General features: G+C 35.7%; 3 protein-coding genes, 1 non-coding gene and 1 pseudogene across 9 annotated transcripts in view; 2 read left to right on the top strand and 3 right to left on the bottom strand.

The window, feature by feature from the left end:
• LOC148695798 (uncharacterized) overlaps nucleotides 1-24,698 on the bottom strand; it is an 85,653-nt gene that overhangs the window by 42,670 nt on the left and 18,285 nt on the right. The gene's annotated exons all lie outside the window — the stretch shown is intronic.
• On the bottom strand, nucleotides 2,483-5,798 carry LOC137735192 (U11/U12 small nuclear ribonucleoprotein 59 kDa protein). 4 transcript variants are annotated; one of them, XM_088696344.1, is made up of 9 exons: nucleotides 5,537-5,798; nucleotides 4,994-5,284; nucleotides 4,569-4,893; nucleotides 4,395-4,478; nucleotides 4,252-4,317; nucleotides 4,072-4,144; nucleotides 3,384-3,772; nucleotides 3,180-3,220; nucleotides 2,483-2,994 (listed from the first exon to the last, which is right to left on the bottom strand). In XM_088696344.1, the coding sequence occupies exons 2-9, from the start codon at nucleotides 5,146-5,148 to the stop codon at nucleotides 2,916-2,918; spliced, it is 1,212 nt and encodes a 403-aa protein (XP_088552470.1). In that variant the 5' UTR covers nucleotides 5,149-5,284; nucleotides 5,537-5,798; the 3' UTR covers nucleotides 2,483-2,915. The 4 variants fall into 4 exon arrangements, with proteins under 4 accessions (XP_088552470.1, XP_088552471.1, XP_068330692.2 ...); XM_088696345.1 differs by having other exon boundaries at nucleotides 4,994-5,281; nucleotides 5,537-5,738; XM_068474591.2 differs by lacking the exon at nucleotides 5,537-5,798 and having other exon boundaries at nucleotides 4,994-5,326.
• Nucleotides 5,897-5,980, top strand: TRNAL-CAA (transfer RNA leucine (anticodon CAA)). Its single transcript has one exon. It is a non-coding gene; the product is annotated as a tRNA-Leu (tRNA).
• Nucleotides 6,376-9,290, bottom strand: LOC137733875 (delta(8)-fatty-acid desaturase 1). 3 transcript variants are annotated; one of them, XR_011068546.2, is made up of 3 exons: nucleotides 8,798-9,253; nucleotides 7,040-8,472; nucleotides 6,376-6,729 (listed from the first exon to the last, which is right to left on the bottom strand). XR_011068546.2 is itself a non-coding variant. In XM_068473077.2 (2 exons), the coding sequence occupies exon 2, from the start codon at nucleotides 8,458-8,460 to the stop codon at nucleotides 7,117-7,119; it is 1,344 nt and encodes a 447-aa protein (XP_068329178.2). In that variant the 5' UTR covers nucleotides 8,461-8,472; nucleotides 8,798-9,290; the 3' UTR covers nucleotides 6,871-7,116. The 3 variants fall into 3 exon arrangements, 1 of the variants encoding a protein (XP_068329178.2); XR_015963941.1 differs by having other exon boundaries at nucleotides 6,376-6,841; nucleotides 8,798-9,122; XM_068473077.2 differs by lacking the exon at nucleotides 6,376-6,729 and having other exon boundaries at nucleotides 6,871-8,472; nucleotides 8,798-9,290.
• Nucleotides 18,692-19,589, top strand: LOC137733315 (hevamine-A-like; annotated as a pseudogene).

Raw genomic sequence — 24,698 nt, 5'->3', positions numbered from 1 at the left:
TTCTGAGTTAGAACAAAGAAGTTAATGACATTTGAACTTTAGGGGGGGCATTTTGGTAGTTTTCCCAATGTTTATAAATAGGGGATTTCTATAACATTCAAAAGCTTTCCAAAAGGAGAAAGCCTCTACTGACCCGTTTTAGGGGCGATCGGGTCTCCGACCCAATTGTTTGACCCGGTTATTTTTCCTTCGTCCAACATCTGTTTTGGAGATCTTGGTGCCTATGAAAAGCTCACAACGAGCCAAATAATGTTATATTTTCTAGTTTCTTACCCAGTATTACAAATAGAAGTCACAAAGTCCTAAGTGTTTTCCGCAATTTTCTTCTTTTTCTGATGATTACAGTAACTATTTTCGTGGAGTGAGGTATAAACTTTCATCTACTCTTTATGATATTCAATGGTATGATATATTTGTGCATTGGTTGTTGTTTTAGAGTCGGGTGTTTAGAACCCAATAAATTCGATTTTTTTCCTGTGGTGTTGGTCATTTTCCTGCTAGAATTGGTTGTCAACCTAGTTATGAAAAGTGTTTCCCTTGTTGAGCTCTAGCTACCACGTGAATTTGAGCTCATTTGGTCAAGCTTGAAAGTTTAGGTTTCTTAGACCCTCCACCACAACTGTCACCATGCATGGCGTTGCGTGTAGCCTAGTCACAAGTTTTCCTTAGTACTAGAGACCTTCTAGTGACCTTTGTGAAATTGTGTCTAACTCCTAAGATTCAATTGTTTAGTGTGGTGATCAAATTGGACCCCACTTGTTTGTATGATTGGTGGAGATCCAACTGTTAGATCGTTGTCAATTTGCTATATGTTGTTGTTGGAGAGTTGAGATAGCTTATTAGACTTGTCTTTATTGACGTGCTATTCCGGGTGATTTGTGTCTCTGTTCACGTGCAAGTGGCACTTGGTCTTGTTTTGTGCATCGGTCTTACTAAGTTATCTAAGTGATGTATTGTGTACTGTATTAGGTTCCTTGGAGCAATGGTGGTGAATCAGGAATTGCGAAGGATTCAGGTGAGTGATCTTAATATTATGTGATACGATTATTACCCATGAAAGCTCCCATGTTAATATACTTTGTGGATATGACATGAATTTATAAAAGTTTTCTATTAAAATGTTGCTTTTTAAATTCAATCATTGATCTATTTTATGAAATGTATTTTGCTTGTGCATATTTGAAACGTTTGTGAGATGTGAATGACTTTAATATTATGTGTTATGGTTATTACTCATGAAAATGTCATTTTTACATACTATGTGGATATAACATGGAATTATAAATGATTTATGGAAATGTGTGCTACTATGAAATGGTTTATATGATAGTGTTATCGAAAATATATCTATCTTATATTTCAAATGATTGTGAACTGAGAGGGCTAGTAGAGGACCGTCAACCCAGCGTCATGGTGTAATGTGGCATCGAGTATGCACCATGTAATGATGTGGTACATAGATTGTCCTGCTTGGTTAATCCGCATTGGAGTCATACTATTTAAGGGTTGTGCTTGGTTAATCTGCATTAGGCAACCCTAGGATTATTCATCAATGGGTGATCCTTATTACTTAGGTATGTACATACGTACTTTAAGGGTGATCATTCTTGGTTAATCCACCTACCAGTGTTCGTAGGAGTGGTTTTGCTTTAATCCGCATTGGGGGACCACTTCCACTTCCTATTCGGTTACCTATTGTAGGCTTCAGCTGAGTTGTGTCTCTCTATAGGCTAATATTCTATCACATATATGAAAGAAGAGACTGAAGGCATGTGGGCACAATCTAGAAATAGATGATTAAATCAAACGGTTTACATGATAGTGTATCTAAAATGAACGGATTCAAATGTGACTCATTCCTACTCGATGCAAAATAGATAGCATGATGTAAGAGATATTGATCTCATTCCTACATGTGGATGTATTATTGATGATGTGTCATTCCTATACAACTTCGGTTTGTGTGATGATTAATAATTATCTTGAAAGACGAATGGTGAGATGTGGAATTGAAGAACCATTCCTATATGTATTTAATGAGGAATATGATGGTTAAATTATGAAATAAGTGGCGATAGGATCCTTTTGATCATTCAAAAAATGATGAAAGGCGAGTGGTGAGTCACAATCTGAAGAAGAATGATACAATGATAAGGACGGTGATCAAAGTGACGAATTGATCTAGTATTCACATGCTAGTCTTGTGTGGACGCAACTAATACTTTTACATTTTAACCATTTGATTTTACTTATAATCACATATGTTGTATTATTGTTAGTTGCATACGCTTCACAACTTATTCGAGTTTTGCTTTGCCCGGTGCGCCATTCCTACGATGTAGGGTTGTTTTGCAGAGTAATTGGTAGCGGTTAGAGAAGAGGATCTCAAGTTATGTAGCTCATCGTTGTATTGGTTGACTAGATTGTGACGGTCTCAATCTTACAATTCAAACATTTGGAGCGTCCTATGTACCAGTAAAAATACTCGTAAGCTTATACTCCCTTCTCTGCTTTATTTATCTTATTCAAATTGAATTGAATTGAATACATTATTTGCTTATTCAAACTGAGGAAACTTGTTTTGAAGAAATTAAAAAAAAAAAAAAACAAAACAAAACAAAACTGAGGAAACTTGTGTTCATCGTCTCATAAAGAATGCCAGGATCGATTGTGCGTGGAGCTGATATTGGTCGTTGATGCTTTGCAGGAATCCACAAGAAATTAAAGGTTAAGACCTAACACTGCTTTCGTATACTGGTCACATGGCATCACCATCGCCATTACCATTATATCAGCCATATTACAAGTGAACAGCAAAGACAAAATAATCAAGAAAATGGACAAGGAGAAAAACCTGAAGCCAAGTTTAATTAACTTTTCAGCAAAATCTGCAACTCGCTGATTCACCAGTGGAATCATTTAGGCTGCACCAGGTAGGATGCCCATATATCATCTGCAGGTGGCGGGGGTTGAACCCAATGTCCTGGTATGTGGCTGCACCAAATTTAACCGAATCACAAACTTCATTCTCAAAATCAAGCTATTTATGGGGCATCATACAATGTGTGATGGAACGGACAGCAGATTCAAAACTTGAAAGAAAAAAACTTCCAAAGGTTAATCATATGGCGCCTCGTGTTAAAGTGAGAAATGGGTAGCAAGAAAGAATTGGTGCTCACCTTCCTCCTGGTCTTATATAGGCATCCCATGTTCTTCTCACCTGTATGCAATATAAACTCCATTATGATCCGAGCGAGTTAAGCAAACAAATTTGATGTCAAAAAAATTATAAGTGGCCCCTGAATAGGCAAACCTAGATACTGCATGAATTCATTTGGAGGCAGGAAATATACAAAACTCTTTGTACTGGTGCTTCAAGTTACCTCAATAAGCGTGCCCATATCGGTGTTGCTGCCATGATAGTAGTGATAAAATTCAATAGGTAAGTTTGCCACAGCATCATAAGCTCCGCTATGCCCTTCTCCCGGTGAAACTTGTTTCCCGTAATCCTTGTTAGTGACTGAAGTAGAGGTCCCTGCATTAGTGCTTGGAGTTGTCTGGTCTTTACTCTCCTTTGTCTCGTCTCTATCGCTGCTTTCATCCTTGGAGTCAGGTCTGACATTCTCAGTTATTTTCCTGGACTGCTCAACAGTTGCTATGGCATCCTTAGCAGCGTCCATATCAGCTGCCAAGATAACTTGTTGCTCCTCTTCTTCAACTGCAGCCCGTACTTTTTCAAGAAATTTATCATCCTCCTCTGGGAGAAAATGACCTACATGGATAAATATGCAGAGATACAAGTTACAGAAATACAGTGAGACTATGATAATGCTGCTGATGATGATGATAATGCGCGTGTTAAAAATATTTGGTTGTACTTGGATGTATATATGTACACTAACAAAGATACATAACAAGACACAGCATCAATATAAACACATCGAAAAACATAGTGTCACAGGCACCTTTGATGATGATGCATAATAACAGAACTTCATTACTAACATATCTACCTAGGCAATACAAGACACAATGGCAGTCTGAAATAGAAAAACCAAAAATACAGCAAACCTTGTTTCTTCAATTTTTCGATCCTGATGGAACGCAACTGTTGCAATTTCTCTACAATCAATACCGTCTCAAGCTGAAATATGTAATCAATTGTCATCTTGACACTTATCTAAATTTGTTTAAAACCCAAAGGGCAGAACATTACACTATACGAAAATTCAAGTCAAACACGATTATCACCTCGGATTCTAGTCTCTTTCTCTCTTCTTTTGCTTTAAGCTTTGCAATTTTCTTCATATCCTCCATCTGAAAAACCCACAAGCCATGCCTCCATTACTAATAAACAGAAGTTAAGATTGCCTAAAGTAAAAAGGAGCTCAAACCTTGCGTTTGGCAATATCTTTGGCAATTTCCCTAGCTCTCCACTCATCAGCTTCTCGATCAGCTTCCTCGAACCTCTCACACTCCTAAACACCATCATACCAAATCAAATGTAAGTGATATAAATCAAAACAACTTTTGACATCCCAAATCGAAATTCAAACACAACAGTCTACCTCCGCAATCATTTCCGCAATGTGCTTCCTCTTCGCTTTCCTCCACCGTTTATTCCTCTTCGTCTTGTGCATCTTATTTGCTAACCGCACCACCGCAGACTTCTCCTCCCACGGACACATTTCATGTGTGATCATTCTAAACGGTTCCAGCTCAACTTGCAGTTTCGCCATCAAAGCATTCGCAGCTTCCACTGAGAGCGACACTTGAGACTCCACATTTACCCTCCCTTCTTTCAAATACTCCGAAAACCCACCAACGGAAGCTTCACCATCGTCGGACCCTTTACCGTCTTTGATCAATTGCAGCATCTGAAGCTCTTTCTGCCTACAACAATTCATTCAAATCGCAATTCAAAAATTAACAGAAGATGCAGAAAGTTCAGAAGCAAAATTGAATTGGAATTTTCAATAGTTCGATTTCGTACATTGCTTTTGCGAGACTCAGAGTGTCCTGCAAGTTCTTGAGCCGATCACGGACGTTTGTGGTTTCCCAGAAGGAGCTCGACATTGGCGGGTTGGGCGGCACCACAGGAGGCCACGGAGGGCGGGGCGCCTGTGGTTGGTACGGAATTGGGTTCATGGCTATCGAAATTGGCCGATAAGGAAACCCTAGAGATTGAAACTGGGGACTGATTACGAAACCCCCTACCGAACGGGAGGCGAAGATTTAACCAGTTCGCGCCGTAGAGTGTAAACCAGAAAACGGTGCCGAACTGCTGCGTGATTAAAAATAGTAAGAAACATTATGTTTCAAAGATATAAAATATCGAAAATTAATATTATTTACAAAAAAAAAAGATTACGAATTCAATTTGGAAGGAGATGAGTAGTGAAATTAAGGAATGTAGTCAATTTGAATTTCAAAAGATTTTAATGGACTATTTTTAAAATGATAAATTTTAAAGAATTTTAATAGAATTTACAATTCTACATGGATTTTGATGAATTTATATGAATTTTGTACTCACTGTATTGAAATTGAACAAATTCCTAACCCAATTGGAGTCCCTGTTAAAACCCCTCACTGATATTGAAATTAAACAAAACCATGCCCTGATTTGGAAACTTGAAAATCAACTCATATCTTAATTTTGAGTTTCATCGACGTTCGGTTCGCCGATATTCCAACGGAAATAGCTTGCAGAATGAAAACCGAAACCCTAACTGCTTAACACTTGAAATCGTAGAAATCGATTGAGGGTTCAAGGTTTTTTGCCATTTTTAGGTTTCAAGGTTATACTATGTGTGAGACAAGTGTAAATCGATTTGTTGGTTTTTTTATGGTCGAATTTGGACATATATTTTAGTGAGCGACAACTCTACAAGAAGTCAGGATGGCCGAGTGGTCTAAGGCGCCAGACTCAAGTTCTGGTCTTCGAAAGAGGGCGTGGGTTCAAATCCCACTTCTGACATTTCCTATTCCCATTTTTTTTTTTTTTCAATTTTTGTAACTTTTACTCGATTTTTGTAATTTTGATCTAGCTGTTTGAATTATACCACCCAAAATTTGATACTTGAAACTTAAAATTGGAATGACGAGATGAATTAATTCTGAGCTATATACGATGAACGCACCCCAAAATTGAGACAAGAAGTTGTAACCAAACTTACATTACAGCATGCAGAAGATATGCTAAAGATTTTTCATCGAGGATAACGTGAACGTAGGTGTGGCACAAGACGAATTGTAAATAAGGAGGAGCGGTTTGTACATTCAAAGGCGAATTGTAAAAGTTCATCTCTAAAGTCCGATTCATTGTGCCCTCGTCTGTGTCTAGGACTGAAATGGAAAATGTAACTCACTACATTCAAAGTAAGTATGATGAATAAATTGTGTCAAACTGAAAGGTACAAGATGGATTACATGTTACGGTCCCCACAAAATGATACGATTAGTGGAGGTACATTTCCTTCGTGTCCAATCCCTTCTAATCGCATCTAAATGAAAAATCATTCACCTCTGCCTTCAACATACTTTGAACTTATGAAGTATCCAATCCAAGGGAACCCTAAATTCTTTGGCCACTATACCACAAATGGATATGGTTTCCAATAATCCATATCAAGAAGCCTGAAATAAACTCAGAAATTCAACTTAGACTCCAAATTGTTTGTCCTTCATCACAAGGAAGAAAGCGGATGATTATCGATTAGAGTAGGCCTGTAGAACACAGATAACTTACTGGATTCAGCATATGCACCGGTGGAAGAAAGGGAATACTCAAGAAAATCCGAAATAAAAGCTTACTGAACTGGTTTAAATCTCATGATATCTATGAAATTCACGAAAAAAATCGACAAATCAATGGAAATAGATACTCTCCAAAATTTGTATTGAGATCCAACATGATATGAAGATCAACCGAAAATGAAACCGTGTGTTATGGAGGTTTAGTTTAAACATAGAAAACATATAAATCAAATATCAGAAAAAGACTGCCAAAAATAATATCAAATAGCAAATGAAAAACCTGCTAAAAAGGATGCCCCAACTTATAAACAGAGAAGCCTAATGCAGGGGCGGTATTTAGATGAGCGTCAACAAACATCAACCATGGGTATTGACAGCTTCCCAGGCCAAGTTCTTCGGGACGGGAAGGGCCATGTCCCAAGCCTGCTGGGCAGCATTCCTTAGCATCCTAATGGTAGTCACATTGGCATCCAAGAAGGACAAACTCTTGTAAGGTAAATTGTGCTTCTTGCATAGTTCCTTCACAGTGGGAGAAATCTTCCTCAGCTGGGAACGGGGCAGTCGTGGGAACAAATGATGCTCAAGCTGAAACTGCAGGCCACCATAGAACCAGTCCATCCAACTCGAGCACAAAATATCCACGGTACCAGCTGTCTGCTTCTCGAACCAATCGTTGCCAGTTGGTGGTCCAAGATAAGTATCTCCTGTAAAATGGTTCAAAGTGAACTGAATGTGCTGAAGTGCTGTCACTGTAAAGCTCGCCAACACAAACATAAACCTCTCGCTCCAATTAGGCAGACACGAAACAAGGAGAGGAAACCAAGTCCAGAAAACAAGGATCCCCATTATGTTCAAAGCTCTATCTGGGATGCTCCTCTTCGAGAACAATAACAAGAACGTCTGTATAAACAAGTTTACCCTTCCAACAATCATGATTGGATAATACGTAAAATGCTGGTGGCTGACTAAAAATCTAGCCACGGCATCAAACGTCAGCTCTCTTCCGTAAAAGGTTGATGTTATTGACTGAAAGAATTTCGAGGACACGGCAAAAACTGGCATGTGTTGAAGATCAGGATCATAATCAAGGCTGTTGCAGGCAATGTGATGGGCATTGTGAGTCCATTTCCACCAAGCAATGCTGATCCCAGTAAGGCAATTCCCGGCCAGAAATTGAGCGAGTTTGTTGTACCTGCGGCTAGACATGACCTGGTAATGCCCGGAGTCATGACCCATATAGGCACCCTGAACCCAGAGGACCCCCAACAAACAACCGCAACCGAAATGAACCAACACACTCTCAGACTTCAACACACCATACACAACAAGGTAAAGCATAACCAGAATACTAATCACCGAGTAAAGAGCCCCATGCCCTTTGTTTTCAAACAAGCCGAGCTGGTTAAACTCAGAAGCAAGCTTCCTGTAATCCTTGGAAACCTCCGAGATCTCGAAATCTTTCAGATAGTACCCAGTGAAGAACTTTCCCAGGTACTTCCATGCGGATGGAGGATGGTAGGCAATGAATCCATCAGTGACGTCCTGGCCGGACATATTGAAGAGAATGGCATCCCCACCCGGATGATCTTTGGCCCAATCAGTGATATTGTAAACCTTGCCCTGGATAGAGATCCACAAATCCGAAGGCTTGTTGTGCAGCTTCAGCTGCTCGACAGTAATGTACTTCTTCTCACCCTCCATTGTTGTCCAATCCTAATGAATTCCAATCCAAAAACAATCAGATTTTCAAACAAAGGATCCGGATATGGATCGGATAACACAAACAAATCAACCCCAGATAACCCTTTTGGATCTGGGTTCTGGGTTTCGATACAAACACGCAAACACAAACAATTTGAGCAAAATCCTGCAGTTTTAATGCAAAAAACAGCAGAAATGCAGAGCAAAGGAGAAAGTTTGAAACTTTCTTCCAGATTCAATCACAAACCAACGGTTATAGCAAAATACTGCCAGTTATAAAGCAAACATGCAGGACAAAGTATACACAATACAGACAAGAAGAGGAGAAAGATTGAACCTTTCTTCAAGGGTTTAGTCAAAACACACGCTCTTCCCAGCAAAATATCCTCCTGACTTTCCAATCAACTAGACCAAATGCTGAACGGGTTTAGACCCCCGTTGCCCCCAAAGTCTTGGGTTTCCAGAAGAAATTTCATAACCGCCTCCAAGATATTTTCGAGCCTTCTGCTGCTGCGTTTTAAAGAGCTAGTGTGTGTGAGGGTATATCTGATGAGAGAGAAAGAGAGAGAGAGAAAGAGCGCTCCTCTCGTATACAACGCGCTGATGTGTGTGGCAAGTTGTATATTCGCCACGGCCGGTATCGTTGACCAGTCAACGGCTGTGACAAAAACGAAGGGGCAAGTTAGAGCGCGTTTTATACCGCCGGGGGTACCGGCTGGGTGCGGGTGTATGAGTGACTAGTAGAGTAAGAGAACATGTTAAATCGGGCAATTGGCAGCGAATATAAACACCCGTCAATGCTCACACCTCTCATCGATAATGTAAGCATCAAAGAATTGTGAACAGCACACTATGTTGAAAATTACATGGATGAATGTGATGGAAGACGATTTTTTTTTGTATCTAATATTTCGGATGTTTAATGGTTGGAATTTGGTTATGGTTTAGTAGTATTCTTTTTCACTTGTAAGTAAGATATTTTAGGTTCAATTTTTATCAAAGACGAGTTTAAACCACATATTGTGAGGCTAAGCTCACCTCTTTCCTTAGTATGGATAATATCGTTTATTTAAAAATAAAAAAAATAAACCGTTGGATTTTTATTTAAAAAAATAAATTAAAGAATTCAGATTTAACGATTAAAACATATAGAGGACCAAGATTTTATGAAGAATTTTTTGGTGAGGGAAGATGTGTTAGTTTTTTTTTTTTTTTTTTTTTTGTCTAGTAAAAGAAAAACCTAACTACGAAGAATTGTTCGACTAAAAAAATAACAAGTTAGTTTAAAATGTAAATTACAAGTCCACACATAAAATTAAGTGATTAATAAAAAATATAAAGAAAAAAAATTTATGAAACATATCAAGCTGTCATACTTTAACATGACATGAAGCTCTGATGTGAGAAGTATAAACATATTCCAAATTATTACTTCCTCTGTACCACTTATCTATCTTCTATCTCTTTCTTATTGATTAAGTTACCTATCATGTGACGAACGAAGGGTAAAAATTTCCTAGCATCTCATTCAAGTGCAAGTCTCATTCACGCTAAAAAAAGAAAAAGAAATTAGTGCTAGTCTCATTCATGCTAAAATAAGAAGTAACTTAAATGGAATATTTTGGCCTTGATTATCATCCTTTTCATGTCATATTTATCTAAAACACGATATTTATAAGCACAATTTAGTTGACCAAACCATATTTGGTTTAGATGATGAAAACAAAGTCGCTCGCTTGAATGTTCTTTTGATTCGAGATGAACATCATTTTATTAATATTCTTTCTTATATTTATTAATCTTCTTCCCATGATAGGATTAATACTAATTCTAACATTGAAGAACAAACATCTTAACCTAGGACGGTTGGATCTCCTCTTTGAAAACCTACTTCCAACTTTATTAGGATATTCAGGTACCTAATTTTCTCTTATCATCTGTTTTTAAAGAAAGTTTTCAATGTGCCGGAAACCCGGCTTCACATACTTAATGTCATAATATAAGTGGTTGATCTTTTAGAAAATAAACTCGCTGGCTTGAATATTCTTTTGTTAGTATTCTTTTGATTCGAAATGAATGTTATTTTATTAATATTTTTTTCTTATATTTATTAATCTTCTTCCCATGATAAGATTAATAATAATTCTAACATTGAAGAACAAACATCTTAACCTAGGACGGTAGGATCTCCTCTTTGAAAACCTATTTCCAACGTTATTAGGATATTTAGGTACCTAATTTTCTGTTATTATCTGTTTTTAAAAAAAAATTTCGATGTGTCGAAAATCCAATTCAATACACCAAATATCATAATATAAGTGGTTAAAATTTTCTTTCTTAAATATCCAACCACTAGTTTATAACATTAAATATATAAGGCCGTGTTATTGACATACTAAAAAAATATCATCAACCCTTGGATGCAATCACATCATATGGCCCTCTGTTGTGTGCTGTGGTTTTATGGGCCACTACCAACAACCAGCAAATCAAAAACTTAGTGCTCCAGAAGTGGAACGCATCAATTTGTATAATTAATTAATATAATGTTAATAAACTAATCGAATACCTAATTGGTTAATTATTAATATAAAAAAAATTAGTGGCCAGCAATGGACAGCAGGCAGGCATATGGAAAAGGAAAAGGATCCTCGGATCTTTTTTTAGGGATCCTAAAGATCCTATGAATGAGATCGTTTATTGAATATTATATAATCAGTTTTTATTAAATACTATTTATATTTAATTTTAAATTTTAAAATTTGAAATGATTTCTCAATGCACAATGTACAATGAATGATTACGATCACAAGATCCCGAAGATTCCTAGAAAAGGATTTGACAAGAAGTTACGAACGTTTAAAGTTTACCCAGTTTCCGGCGAGTTTCCAATTTTCCCTCGGATCAGTCAACTTTGAGGCTACTTTCCGACCATCTCCGGCAACCATTAGGCTTCCAAATAGGTATAATCTTATTCTACACTTTCCTATCTTTATTTTGATATATTATGGGTCAAATTTGATTAAGAAACGATTGAGTTATGAAGTTTTGAAAATTGCCCAAACTTCCGCCCAAGAGCTCTGGAACACTTAACGGAAGTTTTAACGAAATGACCAAAATGATGGATGGTGAACAATCTCATGACCACTTCTTTATACAAATCTTAAGGACCATTTTGGCTAAAAAGCCGACACGTAATGGATTATATACTTTTATTTTTATTTTTCAATTAAAATACAAAAAATTCAAATTATTGAAAATGACAGCATAAGATGAATCAACGGCTAAGGCAGACCACAATCTCATTGCATGTCGCATGCTATTTGTCACATCCAAATATAAATACAGAAAAGGCTTGTACAAAATTAGAAAAGAAATTGACATATATTTATCTAATTTTGGACATATTTTTAGAGGGAATTCTGGATTTTTTTACTCCAGGAATTCTGGAATTTGAAATTTGAATGCGTGCTCCAATTATGCAAACTCAGTTTACTATTATGTTTTCTTGTAGAATTTTGTAAAATTTTATTAATTGGCATCTGCAACTTTGCAAGTCATGAGTTTGGTAATATGTGGTATATACTATATATTGTTGTAGCCGTTTAGAGGTTTACTCTTGTTTATTTGATTGTGCAAGTTCACTTCAAATTAATTTATTGGTTATCGGAGTAATGTACTTTATGGCACCATTGTATTTGTTTGTGATGATTAATTTATTACCACTGTATTGTTTCTTGTTAAAAAAAGATTGCCAGTTGAGAACAAAATAGTTATTTTTTTCGATCCTATTGTGACCGTTTATTTTCTATTTACAAAACAGATGGAAACTATAGCTACCAAGTGTGCCTTGGTGGAATCGTACTTACTGTGTAGTTCGAACTATTAAATAAAAAATAAGGTGAAATGTGGAAACAACACAGAGTAGAGAAACATTCAGTTTGGATTATTTTCTTTATTGTACTTGATTGGATGAATCTTCTAATGTAATACGTGATTATTTAATTGAGAAGGATATCTCTTTGTTGGCTTATTTAATGTACTGAGAAGGATATCTCTTTATATAATGAATTTGATACCTCCGGGGGTGCCGGACTGCCCTGGGTGCGGGCGCGTGTGACTAGTAGAGCAAAGAGGACATGTTAAATCGGGCAATTGGCAGCGAATATAAACACCTGTCAATGCTTACACCTCTCATCAGTAATGTAAGCAACAAAAGAATTGTGAAACAACACACTGTGTTGAAAATTAAATACTATATTAAACCAAAAGCAACTGAACTCAAGGGCCACCTCTGAGAGTGAGACATTGTATTGTGTCTATTTTTTTTTTTTTCCGTACCTAATATTTCATATGTTTAACCGTTGGAATAAGACCACTTAAAACTACGGTTTAGTAGTATTTCTCTTCACTTGTAAGTGAGAGATGTTAAGTTCGATTTACATTAAAGACAAGTTTGAACTACATTATTGCTTACACATTGTGAGACTAAACCCATCTTCTTCTTTAGTGTAAATAATATTGTTTGTTTTTAATGTAGATAATATCGTTTATTTAAAAAAAAAAATAACCATTGGATTTTTATTTTAAAATATAAAAAATCAAATTTAACGATTGAAACATATGAAGTACCAAGATTTTATGAAGAATTTTTTGTGATGGAAGATGTGTTAGTTTTTTTTTTTTTTTTCGTCTGGCAAAAGAAAAACATAGCGATGAAGATTTGTTTGACTAAAAGAATGCCAAGTTAGGCTAAAATGTAAATTATAAGTCCACACATAAAATTAAGTGAATAATAAATAATATAAAAAAAAAATTTATGCAAACATATCAAGTCGTCATACTTGAACATGACATGATGGTCTGATGTGACAAGTATAAACATATTCCAAATTATTACTTCCTCTGTACCACCCATCCATCTTCTCTTTTTTTCTTATTGATTAAGTTACCTATCGTGTGACGAACGAAGGGTAAAAATTTCCTAGCATCTCATTCAAGTGCAAGTCTCATTCACGCTAAAAAAAGAAATTAGTGCAAGTCTCATTCATACTAAAATAAGAAGTAAATTAAATGGAATATTTTAGCCTTGATTATCATCCTTTTCATGTCATGTTTATCTAAAACAAGATATTTATAAGCACAATTTAATTGACCAAACCATATTTGGTTTAGATGATTATATTTGAAAGCTGTTATTCCCACCCTAATGTCTTATCTTCCCACCCACCTTTTAATGACTTTTTTAATTACAAATTTGTCCATTTGTAAAATGACTAATAAGAACCTTAGTTACCCTCTTTTGCATTATTATTTTTTTATAAAAAATAAAAAAGAAAAGTTTGAGTTTGATAACTTTTAAGACTATTTGTCTTCCTTGAACCCTAACTCATCATTCTCATCTCTCATCCTTCTCATCTCTTTTCATTCAGAGAAAGCAAAAAGAGTGAACTTAGAAGATGACGTTTTTATGGAAGAAGCAAAGGATTATGTTTCCATCAAAGAGGTAAAAGAACAATTTCTTGTTTGCAATTTGTTAGGATTTAAACATTTGCCTTTCTGGGTTTTTATTTTACATGCAATTGATGAAAGTTTTAATTCTCGGAGAAATTCAAATGTATTAGGTCTTGTAACTATCACTTTTGTGTCTCATGTTACACAGCCCGATTTCAGATATCGAATGGAATGGCTTTTTATTTTTGGGTTTACTTGGACAATAAAGAAGTGCTCGAATGTTGGGTCTAAGACGAGATTATTTGTATGTGTATGCAGTGTCTTTAAAGCCTGAACCGTTTGAAGGGATGCGCTTCATTTTACTAAAGTACTCAATCAGAGAGTCTCCCTCAGTCACAGGTCTCATCGGACTTCCAATTCATTCCCATCATCATTCTATTTAATCCTTATTATAATGCTCCTATGCCATCAGTGTGTTCATGGGACCTACGGAGATTCCTTCACAATCTCCCGAAACTATTAAAATTCCCACTGCTCACTATGAGTTTGCTGCCAACTTTAAAGATCCAAAGGTAACTGACCATCTTATGAAATTAGTCATCTGGGATACTTTTCTATGAAATTAGTCATCGTGCAATTGAAGATTTGTATGAAACGGTGAAAGTGCAGCATAGATAGTTGAGTTGAAAAAAAAAAAAAAAAAAAAAAAATATATATATATATATATATATATATATATATATAAAGGGTTATTTTAGGAATAATAATGAGTGGGGAAGTAACATTTTAATTTTTTAACTTTTTATAATGAATGTAAATATAATGTAGGTGGGAAAATAAGATAACGAGATAGGTCTATCAGCTCTCTTATATTTTAGAGAACAAATTCGCTCACTTGAATGTTATTTTGATTCGAAATGAACGCCACTTTATTAATGCTCTTTCTTATATTTATTAATCTTCTTCCCATGATAGGATTAATACTAATTCTAACATTGAAGAACAAACATCTTAACCTAGGACGGTAAGATCTCCTCTTTGAAAACCTATTTGCAACGTTATTAGGATATTCAGGTACCTAATTTTTTTTCTTATTATCTATCTTTGAAGAAAATTTTCAGTGTGCCAAAATCCCAGTCCAATACACCAAATAGCATAATACAAGTTGTTAAGGGCCTGTTTGGTATTCTATTTGAAATTTTTTATTATTTCTCAAAACATTTCTTGAGAACATTTGTTGAAAACAATTTTCTTTAAGACTCAAAAACTTGATTGGTTTGCGATTTAAAAATTTTAGATCTTACGACTTAAACTAGACAAAGAGATCTAAATAGAGGGGATCTCATGAGAGGGAGAAAGAGGAGAGAGGAGAAAAGAAAGTAAGAGATGATTGAAGAGGAAGATGAGTAAGAGAAATAATCGAGAGAATGAAGATAGTAGATTAGAGAATAAATGAAAAATGTAAAATAAAAGAGGAGAGAGAAAGAAGAAAAGAGAGAGAATTGGAGTGAGATGGGATGAGGGAGAGAAAAGAAAGGAGTGAGTTAAGTTTAAAAACTCTAAAAACTCGTTTGTTATGTTTTTAGATAACAGATTATGTTTTGGAAAGTGTTATTGACATTTCAAAAATTAAATTCTACAAGTGTATTTTTCTTTCAAAATATAGAAAGTTTGGAGTGTAGAATGAGATTTTTGGAGTGCCAATAATAATTCCCTATATTTTTAGTTAGTTTTGAGTTCAATTTTTAAAAATAGTCATACCAAACAAGTTTTTAAAGCCTAAAACTTGAAAATTGTTTTTGAATTTAAAAAGTTAAATTCAAGTAAAGTATCAACCATGCTCTAAAAATTTTCTTTCTTAAATATCCAACAACTGGTTTATAACACTGAATACATGGAGTCGTCTTTTTGACATACTAAAAAAATATCTTCATCTCTTTGATGCAATCACATCACATCACATGACCCTTTTTTGTGTGTTGAGGTTTTGTGGGCCACCACAAACTACCAGTAAATCAAAAACTTATAACGCATTTATGTAAGGATGATGGGAATAAAAATACAAAATTAAATTTCGATTACGGATTACTCCGGTGTTTACTAAATGCTGAGGAATCAATAGTGTGGTGGACCCCACCCGAAATAAGGAATGCAATTCCTAAAATTGGAGGAGTGAGATTCCCTTGATAGATGAGGTATTTGAATTCCAGAAGGGTGAAGGAATCAGGAATGCATTTTTTCTTCCTATTATGCCCTCATTCACATTATGCACAACTCCATCCATATGCCGAAGAGAAGAAACTACAATTTGAGCAAGAAAATTTAAATATTAAAGTAAATACTTAAATTTATAAAAAAAAAAAAAAAAAAAAAAACAAAAACAAAAGCATTTTAGTGTGTCTATGAAATAAAAAAGCAATTTAATTTTCTTCTTACTATTATATATTATATCAAATTTTATTAAAAAAATATATAAATATTTGATTTGGGACAAGGGTATTTTAGTAATCATATTGGTTTATATTCCGATTCTGCCAAATTAGTAAACAGTTTTATGGAATTAGTATCATTTCTATTCCGATTCCAGAACATTTAAGTAAACATTTTTAACAGGAATCCGATTATGACTTCTCCTCGTTCCAACTTTTCCTCAATTTAATTCATCATCAATTCAATTCCTCCTATTTTTATTACGGTTACGTAAACGCGCCATTAGTGCTCTAGAAGTGGAACGCCTCAATTTGTATAATAAATTAATATAATATCTACTAATTAATGAAATTCTCTTTGTCAACCAAAAAATGGTGAAAAGATAAATTAGCCTTTTATCACACAAAAATAAAATAAAAATGATGGGCAATAATGTAATATCACATGTCCAAAATTTACTTTTTTTATTGAAACCTCATGTAACATCCCACATCGTCCAGGGGAGTGGATCTTGTAAGCCTTATATGTATATTCCTATCTCTACCTAGCACGAGGCATTTTGGGAGCTCACTGGCTTCGGGTTCCATTGGAACTCCGAAATAAAGTGAGTTCGTGTGAGAGCAATCCCATGATGAGTGGTCCACTGGGAAGTTCTTGTGTGAGTTCCCATAACAAAACCGTGAGGGCGTGGTCGGGGCCCAAAGCGGACAATATCGTGCTACGATGGAGTCAAGGCTAAGATGTAAAAAACTTCCACTCCCCGCACGTTCTCTCTCTCTCCTTATCATTTTCTAAAAAAATGTGTTTATACACACAAAGTGTAGGTAAATGCTAGTATGAATAAACTAATCCAATAGTTAATTGGTTAATTATTAATATAAAAAGAATTAGTGGCTAGCAATGGACAGCAGGCAGGCAGGCACACAGAAAATGTCTAATTATGGGAGGAAGGGGTCTTGTCAACGCTAATTGCCCCTTTGTGTCAATCCAATACCAATATAATTTATATTTACATACATATATATATATATATATATTTATTTTCAATTAAAATACAAAAAATTCAAATTATTGAAAATGACAGCTTAAGACGAATCAACGGCTAAAGCGGACCACAATCTCATTGCAAGTCGCATGCTATTTGTCACATCCAACTATACATACATAAAAGGCTTGTACAAAATTAGAAAAGAAATTGACATATATTTATCTAATTTTGGACATATTTTTAGTGGGAATTCTGGATTTTTTTACTCCAGGAATTTTGGAATTTGAAGTTTGAATGCATGCTCCAATTATGCAAACTCAGTTTACTATTATGTTTTCTTGTAGAATTTTGTAAAATTTTATTAATTGGCATCTGCAACTTTGCAGTCATGAATTTAGTAATATGTGGTATATAGTAGTTCGAACTATTAAATAAAAATTGAGGTGAAATGTGGAAACAATAAGGAGTAGAGAAATATTCAGTTTGGATTCTTTTCTTTATTGTACTTGATTGGATGAATCTTCTATTGTAATACCTGATTATTTAATTGAGAAGCATATCTCATTGGAATGTACTGAGAAGCCTATTGTTGGCTTATATAATGAATTTTATGCCACTTCTTATAAAAAAAAATATTCACGGGTACAGAACAAGGGACCTAAATACACGACTATATTCGTGCATGTGGAAATTCATTTCGATTTCTAATTAAGTAGCCGTTTGGGTAAACCAACTGCTATCAACATAATAATTTGTGCTAGAATCAATTGTTTATGCGTGTTTGTTCGTATACAGGCAAACTTGTTTTACAGTGTTTTTGTATTTTTTTAACAAACAATATTTTCTATAATATGGGGGACAATGATGAGATTAGCCTCATAATGGGTTAGTAATGATGTGGTTCAAATTCGCTTTTAGTGATCATCGAACCTAAAATCTCTCACGTATAAATGAAAAAAAATACTACTAGGCTATAGTATTAAATGACAACTTGTTACACAGTTGACAAAAAGAAAGACATATGGTGTGGAGTCGACCCTCCGCCAAGGCAAATCGAACAAGGGCTAGGCCGTGGGCCACTAATCGGATAAGGGCCTCAATTATAAGATATGTGGGGATGCGATCTGATGTGCCGTGTGCGTCAATCGACGGCCATTGGTAATCTGATGCAAAAGGCAATCAGGCGGGAAGTTAGTGACTTGTCAGTTACGCAGTAGTGTTCCACAAAAGCACAGGGTGTTTCCATCGAATGGGATCAAATTCCTCCTATAAATTTGAAGGAATGACATGTTAATCCAAACACTACACCAAGAAAGTAGTGATTAACAAAAAAATATTAAGCAAATTCTAGTGCAGATTATGGCACCAAAGTTAGGAATTTCACTAGCATTCCTCATTTCAATAACCCTAGCTCTACAATTCGGAGCTGAAGCTGCGAGCATTGCTATCTACTGGGGACAAAACGGGAATGAGGGTACTTTGGAGGAGACTTGTGCCACAGGCAACTATGAATATGTCACCTTAGCTTTCCTTCCAACTCTTGGCAATGGCCAGACCCCCATGATCAACCTGGCCGGACACTGTGATCCATACACGAATCGCTGCACCGGTTTGAGCTCCGACATTAAATCATGCCAAGTGAAAGGTCTCAAGGTCATTCTTTCCATCGGAGGAGGAGCAGGGAGCTACTGCCTTTCATCTAAAGAGGATGCTAGGCAGGTAACAACTTATTTGTGGAACAATTTCTTGGGGGGAATATCTTCATCGCGCCCCCGCTCGGTGACGCTGTTTTGGATGGAATTGATTTTGATATCGAGGGAGGAACACCCCTACATTGGGATGACCTGGCAAGGTTCCTCTCTGCTTATAGTAAACAAGGGAAGAAAGTTTACTTAACTGCAGCTCCTCAGTGTTCTTTCCCTGATGCTTGGGTTGGAGGTGCCCTAAAGACGGGCCTTTTCGACAATGTTTGGGTGCAATTCTACAACAACCCTCCATGCCAATACTCGTCGGGGGATCTGAGCAGCCTTGAAAATGCATGGTAGCAGTGGATTTCTGATATTCCGGCGACAAGATCTTCCTAGGACTACCAGCTGCTCCTATAGCTGCTGCGAGTGGATTCATTCATGTGGATGATCTCACTTCTAAAGTGCTTCCTGCAATCAAGGGTTCTTCCAAGTATGGAGGAGCTATGCTGTGGTCCAAATACTATGATGATCAAGACAACTATAGCTCTTCCATCAAGAGCCATGTCTAAGATTAATTGTCAAAATCATTGACAACTCTAGTTGTCTGTGATGTTAATTTGTGTACTCTTTAGGTACATATATCATAAGAATATTTTGTGTTTTTTATACCAATGCTCCTTCTCATGCTTTGCACAGCCGAAACAACTTTTTTATAATGCACAGCAATACCAAACTAGTTCTTAATCATTCTAATTAACTTGACAACCTCCTAATTAACCAAACTTAATTTCATCCAAAATACCACCATAACCTATGTCAAAGCAAGATGTTTTGTATTTTTTGCTATTAAGCATAACTCATGGTGGAAACAAAATTGACTTGATTTCAACCATTACAAGTTTTTATTATAGAATAGCTCAAAATTACCTTTTTCCCCTTGCACCATGAGGGAAAATGTATAGAATTTGAATATAAAATTCTAATTTTCAAGTCTAACATGTGAATAACACAAATTAAGTGGCATGGAGTACGTATGACGTTGATGTTGTTGGAAAAGTAGTTATTATTTTATTATTGTTTATGGTTTTCTTGTGGGCCAAAGATATTAGGGTTTCCTGCCCATTAAGGATTAGGGTTTTGCTTTAGTTTTCACTATATATAGTAGTGTTTATATTAGTTATTTTCAATCAAGTTAGTCGAGATGTAGTCTCTTCGGTTCATGTAGCCTTCTTGGTAATTCCATTTAATAAAATTTTATATTCAGTTAGTTCGTTTGTTTGTTGCGTACTCTGATATTCAACTTGGTATCAGAGCAAATTCGATCCTAAGGGGTTGATCTGTTCTTGGTGGTATCAATTTGTTTTTCAGTCGCTGGATATCAGTTTGGTTATAGTTTGTCTTGTCCTTGTACCTAGATTAGGGTTTTGTCGTTGAAAAAAAAAAGAAAATAAAACACAAAAATTGAACTCGTTGTTGCACCAAGCTATCGGAGCCTTAATCCGTTGTTTACTGCTGTATGATCCCATGGTTTTGAACTGCCGTTACCTCGTTTACTTGACCGAATCATCCCACCTGCATCATCTCGTCTCGAACCTCGCTTGCTTGAACCATCGCGCCACCATCTTCTCGAACCACCAGCATTCATTGTCTTATACATCAACCACCGCTGTTACTCGACATCCATGAACCCATCACTTGTCTGACGAAGCCCATACACAAGAACCACAAACTCGGATCGAGTTCATCTTCGCCTTGCACTTTGCTGCAGTCTTGTACTCGCATCACACCTCCAGACCACTTGATCAATGACCTACACCATTTGCCCCGTGGTTGAAGGAAGTCCCCAGAATAAAGGGCAAAAGTAAGAAAAAATGATGGTTGGTTTTGACATGAGGCCCACACAGGCCTACCATGTTGGGCCGAGTCTGTATTTGTTAGTTGAAACCTACACTCTTGTATTTGAAAGTCTATTGTTCTTACCTACCACGACGATCATTTGAGTGCTTGGACTGGTAATCGCTTGAGTGACGTTTTGTGCATGTTAATAAATTGGAGTGCCTAATGTTTGTTGTTGCTGATGGGGTATGGGAATCCGTTCGTTTAGTGACGGAGAACGTTCATATGCTTTTTATTTATGCTCCTATGTTGAATTATCGTTGGAATCTACTGTTGAGTGATGATTGGTTGATTGGAAATTGCTTTCTAGTTTGTTGGTATTGATTGTTCGCTTGCTTGAATTGTTCGCTCGAATTGCTTACTTGAATTGTTCGTTTGAAGTGCTCATTGCTCGATTGTCTTGCTTTGTTCGCCTAACAGAACTTGTCTTGTCGTGTCCGCCTAACGGAACTTGCCTTGTCATGTCCGCCTAACGGAGCTTGCCTTGTCATGTTCGCCTAACGGAGCTTGCATCCGCATCTGTTTGTTGGCAAACTCATGACGTGTACCGCCATAAGTTTGACAGGGGTGTTGGAAAATTAGTTATTATTTTATTATTGTTTATGGTTTTCTTGTGGGTCAAGGATATTGGAGTTTCTTACCCATTAAGGATTAGGGTTTTGCTTTAGTTTTCACTAGATATAGTAGTGCTTGTATTAGTTATTTTCAATCAAGTCAGTCAAGATGTAATTTTTTTGGTTCATGTAGCGTTCTTCGCAATTCCATTTAATAAAGTTTTATGTTCAGTTAGTTAGTTTGTTTGTTGCGTACTCTAATATTCAACTGATGTTTGTACTGGAATACATGTGTAGTGATGTGATATATAATAGCACACAAATTAAACCCTTTTTTTGACAATTTTAGTATGGATAAGTAGGGAGCGTTCTAGGCTGGGGATTAGGAGGGATTGCTAATCTACTCAAATTAGACTCAATTACACTAAACTAGACTAAAAAACAGAAAACTAGACTTTAATGACTCAAAACAAGCTCTAATGGCTCAAAACAGCACAAAACAAGCAAACTGACTCAAAACAGAAACTAAGAATGATTTTGGACGAATTCTAACTTATCTTTGACTCAAAACACTAAAAGAAACAAAATTAAACAGGTTCTAACTAAGTAAACACAAAACATTAAAGGGGGATTGGGTTTTGACGAATTTAAAACTTTAAAAAACAAGTTGCAGAAACTAAGTAAATTGATACGAATTTGGGTGAATTGATGGATGATAGGCTAGCTAGAGGGTTCTTCTCCACCCATGACACATATGCATATAAATCGATTTCCAATTATTATTCCAATAAACCATGAATGACAATGCCCCAAATTAATTGTGAACTGCACAAATTAACTCTCAAATTTCCTAATTTCATTAAATTGGACTCAACGACGCAATCAAATTATTCTTATCAAGTTCCTTATATGAACAACATAATAGAGATACATATCAAAGATCATTAATTTCTATGAAAATCATAAGCATTGACATGACATTCGTAACTATGAAAAACATGATACTCCTACCAAGAATTCACTTAACACGATCATGACTAGCGACCTCCACTACTTGTAAATATAAGTTCATAACGATTAGGTAAAAATCCCTTATATTTAGCATCAAATTCATGCATGCAAACTAAGTATGCATCCTTAATCAACATACAAGAATAAGTTATCAATCAAGCAGTTAAGTAAATTGCATTCATGTTTTACGAAATAATAATTGGATGAAGTCAATTCATATTACATATATGTTCATGGCTTTGAATTCTCCTCTAGCCAAGATGAGTTTAGTTCCTTATGTTCACAATCAAACAAAGATAACTTAAATTAAACATTAAAAAAGCTAGAATACACCTAAGAACGTTCCAACAATCCAAACTTGAATGGCAAGCACGGCTCTAAGGGTCTCCTCTCCTTTCTCCTTGCAAGGCTGTGGCACAAGGTGTTTGTGTTTGAAAATTGGCTGGTGCAGAATTGTATGTATGATGGATGGCTGAATGGTCCCCTTTGTGCGGCAGAAACATATGAAAATAAAAGGAAAAGGCAAAGCATTAATTAATTAATTTTGGGAAAGATTTTCTCTCCAAATCCTCAAGGAAAAAGGGTAAATAAATGTCAGAATCCAAGAAGAAAAAGGAAAGGGATATGCAGCAGGATCCTAGAGAGAAAGGGAAAAGGCTTGCACGACAAGGGAAAGGGTTTCTAGAAGGAAAAGGTGTGTCTCCCTTTAGGAATGGGATTAGGCCTTCTAGAAACATATATTTAGGTGTCCTAAATTAATTAGGGACCCCCCTAACAGCTGGAACTTAGGTAGTGAAGGATTAGGATAGGTTTAGGACAAAATAAGGTAACTTGGCTTTTGTTTCCTTCTTTCTTTGTTGAGATCCATATCTTCTTTGTCTTAAATTAATTCTTCCATCTCTTTAGCATATTCTTAGCCCTTCTTGAACTTCAATTTCGTCCATCCACCTTGCTCCATGCATGTGCTAACCATTCCAAGCCCAAAACTGCTCTAAAATGCTCCAGATTGCCTTTTTCTTGCCACTTTAGCCAATTGAACCTACAAACACATGAAAATAGCTTAAATCACTATAATAAATAGAAACTAACTCACTAAATATAAGGAAATAAGCTAACAAAGTCACGTAAATATGCTCCCTTCAAATTCCTCCACACTTAGCTTTTGCTAGTCCTCGAGCAAAACAAAACAAACAAAACACAATCTAGACCTTTCAACATTTGCCTCAGGGATTTTCAATGCAACATGACATATTAAAAATCACCACTCCCACATATTTTTTCTCTCTGTACTCTTGAGTAAACACTTAACCACGGTCACCACTCACTAGCTCGCATTTAATCAATTAAAACAACATTTCAATTGAAACAACATTTTGAATGTAGTAACATGCCTTAGAGAATTCCCTCAATTCCTCACCGGATATACTCTCTATTTTCACACAGATTTTTTGACTACACTCCCTACACTAGGTATATGTGAGAAGATTGCTGTAAACATGTAGACTAGCACTCACATATGTTATAACAAAGAAAACACTTTATGGAATTATTAATACAACATGTATATGATCTCATGAACGGAATGCCACTACTTAGAAGCGAGAACTAGGGATTCCATATGCTCATACCAATTTCAAACTCCACATATTGAAACACATAACAATCAAGATAGAAGTCTAAGGGTTGTAACAGGGCTAAGGTATTGGCTAACAAAGAAAGGTAAAGGATAAACAAAGGTTCTTAAAGCGATAGTAAGCAAAGTAATGAAATAAACACTTAGAATTCACTTTTGAATGCAGAAATCAACTTTGAACACCCATGGGAGATTTACATAATACTTTGGGCCAAATTTCAACTTTTGGACACTTTCTTCAACAACCAATACTTGTGTGTTCATTCTCACTTATTTCTCAACTTTATTTTATTTTATTTATTTATTTATTTATTTTTTAAATTTCATATTTCCAATGAAAAATCTTCCCCCATACTTGTTTTTCTGCATAATGTAGATCAAAAGGAATTCCCTCTAAGTCATGCTTCACTATCCTTTAAGAACAAGGGTATGGATAGTCCTATTCTAAGGTAGGTAAGGATATTGTGGCTAACAAAGAAAATAGGCTAAATAAGGCTGAAAGGGATTAAACCTACAATACAAATGCAAAGGGTAAGGCTTTTTTGCTCTGGTTTAACTAAACAACTTCATCTTATTATATGTTA

Source organism: Pyrus communis, chromosome 7 (assembly GCF_041283825.1).
Source record: "Pyrus communis isolate YQ-2024b chromosome 7, ASM4128382v1, whole genome shotgun sequence".
In the NCBI taxonomy this organism is placed as follows: domain Eukaryota; kingdom Viridiplantae; phylum Streptophyta; class Magnoliopsida; order Rosales; family Rosaceae; genus Pyrus; species Pyrus communis.
Note: the sequence above shows the minus strand (reverse complement) of the source record. Positions and strands in the feature narration are given on the sequence as shown.